The sequence below is a fragment of the Schistocerca americana genome, chromosome 2 (assembly GCF_021461395.2).
Source record: "Schistocerca americana isolate TAMUIC-IGC-003095 chromosome 2, iqSchAmer2.1, whole genome shotgun sequence".
NCBI lineage: Eukaryota > Metazoa > Arthropoda > Insecta > Orthoptera > Acrididae > Schistocerca > Schistocerca americana.
The window spans coordinates 1,004,531,301-1,004,543,991 of record NC_060120.1 but is presented as its reverse complement, the minus strand read 5'-3'; the positions used below and the strand labels follow the sequence as shown (position 1 = coordinate 1,004,543,991).

General features: G+C 40.3%; 1 protein-coding gene across 2 annotated transcripts in view; it reads left to right on the top strand.

Annotated features, from left to right (window-relative positions):
- Positions 1-4,767: 4,767 nt before the first annotated feature.
- LOC124596221 overlaps positions 4,768-12,691 on the top strand; it is a 139,299-nt gene continuing 131,375 nt past the window's right edge. For both annotated transcript variants that reach the window (XM_047135277.1, XM_047135276.1), the window contains exon 1: positions 4,768-5,207. In XM_047135277.1, coding sequence (XP_046991233.1) covers positions 5,149-5,207 — 59 coding nt within the window. In that variant the 5' untranslated portion in view covers positions 4,768-5,148. The remainder of the gene's footprint in view (positions 5,208-12,691) is intronic.

The window sequence follows — 12,691 nt, the reverse complement described above, 5'->3', positions numbered from 1 at the left end:
CTTCAGAAGGCCAAAGCTTTGTATCTTACCACTGCCACTAATAATAATAATACTGTGTCGGCCCTACGCTCAGATTGTAGACATTACATAGTAACTGTGTTGTGCTGTCAATTAGTTGCTTTCTGTGTTGTGAGGTGAATAATGAAGGAATTTCTGGTCCACTGAAGGAACTACCTGCAACTCAGAGGAGCTATTTTCGAGAGCTATTTTAGCATATATGACGAAAATGTCCCAAATTTGCTATCATAGACGCACAGTATACAGTACAAAGCATGTATGTAGTGGATAGACTATGTGAGGAAGACATGAGGTGTACTAGCAGTTGCGAAAGTGAATATTGGTGCCCTGCCGGGACTCTAACACGGATTTCCCTCTTATCGAGAGCAGTCGCCTTATCATTAAGCTATCCGAGCACGTTACACGACCTGACTCGAACCATGTGTCTACAGTCTGCACTATTATGGCAAGTTATGGCTCTGAGCACTATGGGACTTAACATCTATGGTCATCAGTCCCCTAGAACTTAGAACTACTTAAACCTAACTAACCTAAGGACATCACACAACACCCAGTCATCACGAGGCAGAGAAAATCCCTGACCCTGCCGGGAATCGAACCCGGGAACCCGGGAACCCGGGCGTGGGAAGCGAGAACGCTACCGCACGACCACGGGCTGCGGACCTGCACTATTACATCCATCATGTATATTCACGTACATGGGAGTCATATCAATTGAAAGTCTGTTGCCAGGTTCAAAAAATGGCTCTAAGCACTAGGGGATTTAACATATGAGGTCATCAGTCCCCTAGACTTAGAACTACTGCGACCGTATCAGCAGCGCGGTTCCGGACGGAAGCGTCTAGAACCGCTCCGCCAGCTTGCCAGGTGTCGGCAGATAAATACGATACTGCAGTACCAATGTTGTTCAGAAATACGATGCAATGTTCCTTTGGAAATGTATGCATTTCCGAAGGAACAGGCACTACAGCGACTACAGCTATTATGAAATACATAAAATGTATATTCGAAGGTATATGTATAGTCTTACTTCTGATCAACAAAGGCAAAGCAATATCGTATGTGAGGAAGATGTTTTTCATACATTCGTTTCACAAACTGTAATCTACGCCACAGTGTCAAGCGTTAATGCCGATATTTGAAAAAATATAGTAGTTATTGGTAACTTATGCAACCGGTAACACAGTCTTAAGAAGTAGTGAAAATAGTAACGATCTTTAAAAAATAATATCGTAACGGAAACCCAATAGAACCTTCTTGTTTTCATCCCTCAGAAGATTTCTTTTTGCCCCTCAGGATTAATGACATCTAGAATGGGAACCACTGAGACACAATTTTAGAGGACATGTTTTCGATATTGAATTTTCAGAGTTTTTTTCCTTCTCTTCCAGTAGAGAAAACGGTATCTCTTTTTCTCGGTTGGTGTATTTGGGGTCACAGATGAAGTATGAATGAATATACTACGTAGCATGGCCGTGTTCTTCAGGGTCTGCTACAACAGCTGTGCCTTGTAAAATTGAATGTGGTGTCAGGAAACCTTTTAGTGCAGCGTAGTGATTAAGATGTACATCTGCGTGAGGGGTGTCCTTCTGGCATTTGGGTACAGTGTCGAGTAGGAATACTGCAGCTCTGTTTGTTTTCTAGCACTTTTTGAACTGCAGCTCGATAATGGCTGTACAAGGATGCGATCTCCATTTCGGCAATGTTCTACAAGTTTCACAACCGCCATTACTGCGAAACCGCGCCGAAACTAGCGCCGCTCCATGGAAACGGAATAATTTACGATCAACAGCCTGACAATCAAACGAAACCCAAGTTATGCATTTCTCTCTGAAACCACGGTATTTCCATTTGAACTTGGCAACGCTAGATTGCAGCTTAGACGGTTATTTTTAGAAATATGTAATAATTTTATAATGAATAAAAAGTTTGTCTATCAAATTCTATAATGGACAAGTGGTTTCTCTTGCCGCTCCTCCTTCTTCCGTCCCCTTTTAAGTTTACAGCTTTAAAAATTATTTTTTCAGTTTTATTATTCGAATTATCAGCAAAAAAATGAAAGGTCATGAAAGTAACACAAAAATGAAATAATATTATCAGCTGTGAAGATCTGTAACCAAAAACGGTGTTTTAAATGGTATCGAAGCTGAATAAGTGTTTTTCAAACTTTATTTTCTGTTCCTTCACTTTTAGGTGTTAATCATTGACATTTTTGCTGGCTATTTTTGTTGATATCCAACGGTGACGTTATTGGTCTACAAAGAAATATAAATTTTGCTGTTATTTTACAACCGAGTGAGGATGCAGTTTCTGGTCGTTAAATGAAAATGGTGTCATACATGTACATATTAATAATACATGACATTAGATTAATACTTGTTCCATAGATCACGAGTACAATATTTCGTAATGATGCGGAACGTCTCAATTTAACATATATTCCTTTTTTCTTTACAAATACTTCTTTATATTTAAAAAGTCATCTATTGAGTAGAAGGAGATGTCATTAAGAAATTCTTTCAATTTGTATTTAAATACTGGTTGGCTCTCTGTCAGACTTTTAATGCTATTTGGTAAATGACCAAAATTTTTTTGGTAGCATAATTCACACCTTTCTGTGCCGAAGTCAGATTTAACCCAGAATAGATCATCCTTTCTTCTAGTGTTGTAGCTATGCACTTTGCTATTATTTTCAAACTGGGATGGGGTATTGGTAACAAATTTCATAAGTGAATATGTGTATTACGAAAGTGTTGTGAATATCCCGAGTTCCTTTGCTCCAGCTAGTGTTCTGATTACACACTTTTTTGCACTGAATACGTTTTCTCTTAGTGATGAATTGCCCCAAAATATGATGCAATATGAAAACAGTGAATGAAAAGAGGCACAGTAGGCTAGTTTAGTGATATGTTTACGACCACAATTTTCAGTAACCCTAATAGCATAAGTAGCTGAACCTAAACGTTTCAGTAGATCTTCAATGTGTTTCTTCCAATTCAATTTCTCATCAATGTACACACCCATAAATTTTGCATATTTCGCCCCTTAGCAACCGACTTCTGTTCAAAGTCTGTATTTATCAATGATGTTATGCCATTTACTGTACAGAACTGTATATACTACGTTTTCTCAAACTACAGTGAGAGTTGCAGAGAACCACTTAATAATTTCCTGAAATACATTATTTACAATTTCCTCAGCTAATTCTTATTCGTTGGGTGCGGTTACTATATTTGTATCATCAGCAAAAAGAACTAGCTTTGCATGAATATAGAGTGGCAACTCATTAATATGTACTAAGAACAATAAGGGACCCCAGACTGAACCCTACTGGACACCATTCTTGATACCTCCCCAGTTAGAGGACCCTGAAGATGAACTTCACATATACCAATGAAACGCCTTTTAGGTATCAAAGTAATCTACTTTTTAAAAAATATCAAGTTGATAATTATCAAATGTTACAGATAGTTACAAAAGGAAATTCTTGCACTTGCTGTCAAATTTCGTTCTTTCGGGATGACATGTTCTCAGACTCACCGAATCAGTTATACTAGAAATGGAAATTTTAGGCTCTTACTCCTATTGGGTAAATTTAGGCGGATGCCCATAACATCGTCCTAACTAAGCACGAAATAGAAATTTTGGTCGTTCTCGATATTTGCTCCCTTACTAGCAGCATATAAGAACACCTTCTGCGCCTTCAGATTTGCCACCAGAAGTCTGACGTTATTTCAGGAGTGACAGGCCGAGCGAAGTGCAGCAGGGCTTAACACTCTATTCACATTACATTGGAACAGAGACCTCAAGTATGGTAGTCTGTATGTCGCCCCCCGCCCCAGATCACTTAATGTTGGGAGGGTCCCTATGAAAAGGACTTGGCTGATTTCCTTCCCCACCCTGGTTCTAGTGCTCTGCCACTAATGACCTCATCGTTGACGGTATAGTTAAGTGCAAACTTAATTGCTTCTTTGGCAAAATTACTATCTCGAAATATTCTTTGTTATTTAGTACTGAGGCGAAAGTAAAAGGTACCAGTAGTTACCTTCTTTAGCGTATTTCACTTGCCCACATCAGTGTTAATGGTAATTAAGCGATCAGTATTCAGTTATAGTCCGAAAGTTACGACACAAAGTAACCCTGGATATTTATGGAATGCAGTGCTATACTGGGGAAGGGTGGCCCTCACTTAAAAGCGCTCTTTGTCGAATGTTCACCTTCTTCTTGTAGATGACTGTGCGGGTTAAGTTAGGGGCGGAGGAGAGGGGAGGGGCAATAATGCTGCATGTGTCGACGTGTGTGGAATTCAAGAAAAGCAGATATAGCAAAGTGCTCTGTCGAACAACGTCCTCGTTTCACGGATAGATCACCGCCAACTGTACCAAGTGCCCTCCCTCATTGTGATCAACACAGGGTACAACTCAGAGTATAGCGATCAGGGACTTCTCTACCATCTGTTCTCCCGTTGTCGGCCAAATGAACGAACGATAATTTGTTTATCACCACGATTAAAAGCGGCTATCTTCACGTCGAACGTCATATCACAAACTGGCGCGTGAAAGCAAAAGGATGAAAATTTTGTTGTTACGTCCCGTTGACAGCGAGGTCATCAGTGATGGAGGGCAAGCTCTGATTGGTGAAGGACATCTGTGTCTTTTCATACGAACCAGCCTGGCATTTTCCATAAGCGACTCAAGGGAACCACGGAAAACTTAACGGGAGTTGGACAAAAACATAGAACCACTGTGAGAAATGCATGCTCGAACACAAATGCAGATGCTAGCCAAGCGTGCTGGTTGCACCACTGTGTTTCACCACGGACGGCATCTGTGTAATGTCCTCAGTACGTTGCAAGTGTCAGTCGTGATCAGACCACAGTTGTGAGTGCTTTTTGTGAATTCGAACGTAGGCAAATTGTTGGTGCTCATATGGCGAGTGCTTCAGTAACAAGGGAGCCAAAATGTTTAGTGTTTAAAGAGACGTCGTATCGAAGATTTATCTGAAAAACATCATCCGATAAGTCACAACGCAGACAAAAGTGTGTGTTGAGCGATGGTGGCAGATGTGCACTGAAGAGTGTTGTGACGAAAAATAAGGAGATAACAGCTGCAAAAGTGACTGCAGAACTGAATGTCTCACTCGCGAACCCTGTCAGCACCAAAACAACACGACGGGGGTTCCAGGCGCAGGTAATTACTCGGTGAAGTGGAATTCCGAAACCACTCATGAGTGATGCAAATGCCAATAAGAGGAAAACGTATTGCAGATACCGTAAAACTTGGACTCTGGGAAAATGAAAGAATTATCATTTGGATGGATGGGTCTTGTTTCACACTGTTTCCAACTTCTGGCAGAGCTTATGTCCCAAGACTGAAAGATGGTAGGGGTTCGGTGATGAGTTAAGCAACCACATCGTGGTATTGTGAGGCCCCATAGTTACTCTAAAAGGTCGCATTATTGCCAGGAATACGTGACCATTTTGGTTTATCGGGCCCATCCTACGGTAAAATGTTTATTTCCAAATGGTGATACTGTTCCAAGACGACAGGGGCGCTGTTCACGCATCTCGCGTCGTCTAGGACTAGTTTTATGAGCACGAGGATGAAGCGTCGCTTCTTCCTTTGCCACCAGTCACCACATCTCAATATTATTGAACCTTTGTGGTCAACTTTGAGAAGATGGGTGCGTGATCGGTGTACACCTTCATCGTCGTTACCTTAACCTGCCACTGTTTTGCAGGTTCAAATGGTTCAAATGGCTCTGAGCACTATGGGACTCAACTGCTGATGTCATTAGTCCCCTAGAACTTAGAACTACACTCCTGGAAATTGAAATAAGAACACCGTGAATTCATTGTCCCAGGAAGGGGAAACTTTATTGACACATTCCTGGGGTCAGATACATCACATGATCACACTGGCAGAACCGCAGGCACATAGACACAGGCAACAGAGCATGCACAATGTCGGCACTAGTACAGTGTATATCCACCTTTCGCAGCAATGCAGGCTGCTATTCTCCCATGGAGACGATCGTAGAGATGCTGGATGTAGTCCTGTGGAACGGCTTGCCGTGTCATTTCCACCTGGCGCCTCAGTTGGACCAGCATTCGTGCTGGACGTGCAGACCGCGTGAGACGACGCTTCATCCAGTCCCAAACATGCTCAATGGGGGACAGATCCGGAGATCTTGCTGGCCAGGGTAGTTGACTTACACCTTCTAGAGCACGCTGGGTGGCACGGGATACATGCGGACGTGCATTGTCCTGTTGGAACAGCAAGTTCCCTTGCCGGTCTAGGAATGGTAGAACGATGGGTTCGATGACGGTTTGGATGTACCGTGCACTATTCAGTGTCCCCTCGACGATCACCAGTGGTGTACGGCCAGTGTAGGAGATCGCTCCCCACACCATGATGCCGGGTGTTGGCCCTGTGTGCCTCGGTCGTATGCAGTCCTGATTGTGGCGCTCACCTGCATGGCGCCAAACACGCATACGACCATCATTGGCACCAAGGCAGAAGCGACTCTCATCGCTGAAGACGACACGTCTCCATTCGTCCCTCCATTCACGCATGTCGCGACACAACTGGAGGCGGGCTGCACGATGTTGGGGCGTGAGCGGAAGACGGCCTAACGGCGTGCGGGACCGTAGCCCAGCTTCATGGAGACGGTTGCGAATGGTCCTCGCCGATACCCCAGGAGCAACAGTGTCCCTAATTTGCTGGGAAGTGGCGGTGCGGTCCCCTACGGCACTGCGTAGGATCCTACGGTCTTGGCGTGCATCCGTGCGTCGCTGCGGTCCGGTCCCAGGTCGACGGGCACGTGCACCTTCCGCCGACCACTGGCGACAACATCGATGTACTGTGGAGACCTCACGCCCCACGTGTTGAGCAATTCGGCGGTACGTCCACCCGGCCTCCCGCATGCCCACTATACGCCCTCGCTCAAAGTCTGTCAACTGCACATACGATTCACGTCCACGCTGTCGCGGCATGCTACCAGTGTTAAAGGCTGCGATGGAGCTCCGTATGCCACGGCAAACTGGCTGACACTGACGGCGGCGGTGCACAAATGCTGCGCAGCTAGCGCCATTCGACGGCCAACACCGCGGTTCCTGGTGTGTCCGCTGTGCCGTGCAGACACCTCAGCTCTCGGTCATTAAGTGAAGGCCCTGGCCATTGTGCTGCCTGTGGTGAGAGGTAACACCTGAAATTTGGTATTTTTAATATGCTTTTGACATCTCAGATCTCATAATACTGAATTCCTCAACTATATTTGAAACAGAAAGTCCCATATGTCTAGCTCTAACTGTCATTCCACAATCAAAGTTGCCCGACTGTAATCACATTGGAAACCTTTTCACGCAAATCACCTGAACACAAATGACAGCTCCACCAGTGCACTACCCTTTTACACCTTGTATACATGATACTATCGCCATCTGTATATTGCACACAGCTATACCATGACTTTTGTTGCCTCACTGTACCTGCATGTTTTTTAATAATATCACCAAACCTCATCTTTTGCAAACTGAAATTATACCTTTTCACATTTTGGAATGCAGATTAAAGCCAAAAAGTTCCCTACCAAAAGTGTACGGACTCATCATGTACAACACTCTCTCACATCAATTTTCTCATAGTGTAATGGTTTGAGAAGAGGAGCGGGAATCTGAAATTGAATGCTGTCCATTTTTTTATTAAAACCTTTATTTGTCATGATCGTAATGTAGAAAACAGTGATTACCAGTTTCATCCTCTTAAACGGTGATCTTCAGATCAGAATACAAACAAATGGTGTCTACTTCAAGAGAATAGATAAGACTCATTGTCAGTCATGAGGATGAAAAACTGTCTTGTTTCAAGTCTCTTGTATCTCAAATGTTCTTAGAATTCTGTTAGTGAATAGAAACAATGATCTAATGAGAATGCCCTCAGGGTTTTACAAAAGGATGTGAATAATGGTATGATTTTCACCTTATGTGGAAGGCTATTGTAAATTTGTACATCACTGCTTATTGTAGAAGTTTTTTAGGCTGATGAATTTACTGATTGGACATAAGCTTTTCCTTTTGCCTTATATCATGCTCATGGATAATAAATTTTTCATTTATGTCTTTTAATTTCTTCCTAACATACTTACAGATTTCTAGTATGTACACACGGGGATGTGAGAGGATTGATGACTTTTGAAAGAGGGGTTTGGAAGAATCTGTTTGTCAAGCATGTTGCTTTACTCTTGCAGATCTTTTCTGGGTTAGGAATAAGAGTGAACTAGGCACTATATTACCCCAAAATATACTTCCATACAATAGGATGCCATGGACTGAACAAAATAGGCAGTTTGGACAATGTTAAAACTTGCTTTAACAGAGAGTAACTGTAGACTATAATGTACTTTATTTAGCATTCCATTTATTTTGTTTATATGTTTATGCCATTTGAAGTTGTTTTGAAGCCATTTGCCTAAAAACATTATTTGTTTATTGTCACCTTGGTGTTGCATCCATCACCTTTTAAACAGATATTTTGGATTTTTTTTTTTTTAGTTTATTCCACTCAAACCACCTACTTAGCTGTTCTGTAGTTTCATTTACAGCTGCTTGTAGCCAACTTGGGGTGTTTCCTGTAATATGGATGCTAGTGTCTTCTGAAAAAAAAAATTTGCTTGTGACTCGTTGATTGGGTCTCAGTTGTTTATTTAGAGGAGAAAGAGGACTGGCCCAAGAATGGATACCTGAAGGATTCCTTCTTTTAGAATTTCTGCATCTGAGGGACATAACCTAATATTTTCCCTTAGTTCAGGTTTTATTTGTTTTTTTATGCTTCGTGTTTGTCAAGTATGATGTTAACCATTTTAGTGCAATGTTCTAATGCCATGTACCTGGATCTTGTCCAACAGTATGTTGTGGTCCAGTATGTCAAAGGCTTTATTTAAGTCTAAAAATGGTAGTGACACTTTGTTTTTTGTCCATTGTTTGCAGGGCATTGTGTATAAAATCATAGATGACACTAGTTGTTGATTTTTACTACATCCTTGCTATCAGTGAGAATTTCACTTTTCTCTACAAATTTCATTAACCTATCATACAATACTTTTCCTATGATTTTACAAAATCCTGATTATAAGGCAATTGGTCTATAGTTTTTTATATTTGATTTGTCTCCTTTCTTATGGATAGGACCACTTTACCAATTTTTAAACAGTCTGGAAATGGCTCTGTTAGAAAAGATGAATTGACTACATCTGCAAGAGGCAGTGAAATGTGTGTAATAAATTGCTTATGATACAATCAGAAATATCATTAATTCCTGATGACGTTTTCTTAAGAGCTGATGCAACATGGATGATTTCATATGGAGTTGTTCAACAAATACAGATTGAAGAGGAACATGAATGCACTTTGTTTTCCTATTTCTTTTTGGTATCTGTTTTATCACTGACTATTAAATTATTTGTGATATCTGCACAGTAACACATGAAAAGATTTGCAATGTGCTGGGGATCAGTTACCTGCTTGTTCTCATGGTTCAGAGTGATGGTTTCCATTTTCAGGATCACTTTATTTGCTTCCTTCTTCATTACTTTCCTTATTGTTTGAGATTTATTTGCTGACTCTGTTATGAACTTATCATTGGACATTTTTTGCCTGGGTTATGACTCTCTTGTAGATTTGAAAGTACTTCTGAATGTAGTTGTTCAGAAGTGGGGTTATCTTATTATTTTTCCTATACTGGAGTAATTATTTTTCCTATATCTGAGCAATTCTCTTTTCCTTGCACTTGGGATTTTGATACCTGTTGTTACCCATCCCTTTGTTTTCGGAGTTGTGCCTCTCATTACTTCACAGGGAGTGCAATTTCAAAGTAATCACTGAAGGTGCTAGAGAATTTCTCAAACTTTTGTTGATGTCATCTATTTCTAAAACTTCTTCCCACCTTTCTCCTGATAATAGGGAACTGAATGTTTCTATATTACATGTACTGAAACTTCTTGCTGTTACAGTTCTTTTGTAGTTCTGGGTAGGCAGAAAGTGGCTTTGGAGAGCAACAACTTGAGCTTCATGATCACTATGGCTTGTACTTTTATATTTTGCAGTACAGTTTGTATTCACAAATAGCTGATCCAGAGCAGTGGCAGCAGTTTTTGTGATTCTTGTTGGGGTTGTTATAGTTTGTTTCTAATTTATGTGTCTATGTGTGAACACTGAGTTCCAACAGTAGTTTCTGACTTTTGAAGGTGAGTGTTGTAACTTAGTAACGAAGTGCAAGACATTACAGAAGCAATTTCCAGAAATTTTTGGCTGATTGGTAATTTTTTAGTTCAAAGTAGTGTGTGGAGACTTAGAAGAAACCAGCATTATTAACAGAAGGCAACTTTATCATGTAAATAACTTGCAGTTGGAGTCTTCTTCAAAAGAAAATTAACTGTATTGTTTCTGTAAGAACCAATATGTTTTATCTTTGTTAGATTTTCTTGTTTTAAATATTGACCTGAGAATTTTTCTTTACTGAGATTTTTGATGACGTTGCAGTGTTGTATTTTGGAGTTAAGTGAAGTGTGATAGTGATGTATGTTTGTGGTTCAGTGATACAGATTTGGAACTTAATGGAATGTAATCAGTTTGCTACAGAATTTTTGGTAGTATATAGGTGGTTCAACTTTTTTGTCCTTATCTTGTGAATCAAGGCATGGCTGGTGACCATTTTCTAAACTATTTTGTGAATACTCAAATTTTGGAAGATGATCTGGGTCTTTGCATCAGTTCTTACCATAACAACCTAACTGCCTAGTGTAGAGAGACTGCACACCTTATCATATCAGAACTGTGTTGATGCTCGCCACTGTAACCACAAACTGCAAAAGTAACACTAAGTCATTAAAAGACAAATAAAAATATGAAAAGTAACAGACACAATGCACTTGCTTTAGAGTACAAATATTTTGTCCATTCCATAGCCATATTCTCTAAAACTGTTACTTTAGCATTTTTGAGCTATTCTTGGCTTCCAACTGTGGGGCCCTAATCTCAGTTTGAAGTTGTTGTTCCCTTTTGTTATATTTAAGTGAACCCCCCCCCCCCCCCAGTTTTTAGGTTAACTCTCAGGCAGTTGCACCAATTTTTACAACATAAGTGGTTGCATGGTTGACTCTGTCAGCCAGCCACTGCATCCTTTAGAGGCACAAACAATACTGCTTCAGTATGTCGGGTAATGAAAAAAAAGCTTTATTTTGCTTTATACATAAATAAACATATATTTTAATGTTTGAAGTTTATTTCTCCTTAATAGGTAGTTACAAAAGCTAATAAAAGTACTCTTTCATTTAACAACAAATTTCTAAAACACACAAATTAATCTCATGTCACGCTTGGCCTACATTTATTTTGCACTGCACAATACTTCCACAGCACTTATTGCACCACATCAGTTTATTTATTAGATGTGTTTTTATTTTTATTATGTGTACTCAAATTTTACTCATCCTCTTCCTCCAGGTTGTCCACAGTGTTACATGCACACTTTTCACAAACAATGAAGGAATGTTTTTTGCACACAAAAATCTTCCACTGACAACAAAGAACTGTAGCAACAATATTCTTTTTTCTAACACATGTAAATCAGTGACTCTTCTTTTATTTTTAGGCTCTCCCAGTTGTTGAGGTTCTTCCAATTTTAATTTTCCAAAAATATTTTGAGGTCATTTGGAATCATAGGAGTGTGGGACCCTGTATCTAAATGAGCTTTCATAAGTTGCTGAGAGAGCTGTTTCAGAAATATCCTCCTTGATTTTCTTGGGTTTTCTGCATTGGACTGAAACAATATTTGGGCACTGATGTCAATGATCTTTAATAAAGTAAGCCATATAGCCACTGTCCATCTTCTAGTTACATGATCCATAGAGTATTTACTGCACATCAGTTGCACTGTGCCAACCCCTCCCTTTGTCATGTTGTAGTCTGTGATAATGTGCGGTTATTGGTTCCTTCATCAATAGTACTTTCACTGTGCATGATGCTAACTAGAACAACACATTTACTTCCTCTGGGGCATGACTCCATTGTGATTTCCAATTGGTAACTAGTATACCAGTTATCAAAAGAAATATTCTGACTGGAGCCATTCAGAAATTCTGCCAGTTGATGCACAGGTCATTTGGCACTTGTAAGGGCCATCAACTGATGCTGTGTAGAATGTTTTGGCATCACAAATAGCAAATAATTTCAACCCATATTTGGCTGGTTTGTTTGGTGTGTATTGAACAAATCAACAGCTTCCTCTAAAAGGTGCTAATCTCGTATGTGGTTGTGAACTCTCCCAAACTACACCTTTCCTTACAATTTGTAACAAATTTATCCAAATACAACCTGATGGCTACTAATTTGCCACTTTATTGTCAAATCTCACACTTCTGAGGAGGAATAAGAACTATATGTACAGCATACAAGCTCTGAGAATCATCACACCAGTGCAATCATTACTCCAAATTTCTTCAAGATTTGCTTTATTTTTACCCAATAAGAGCACAGGCCTCTTCCCTCAATGCCTCCTTTACATCCCAATCTCTGGAATAGTAGTTTTGTGATATCAAGTGTCTAATATGAAAGTTGCTGTATTCCACAAGTGAATCAATCATGTCCTCACTAATAATCCTGTTGAACATCATTACT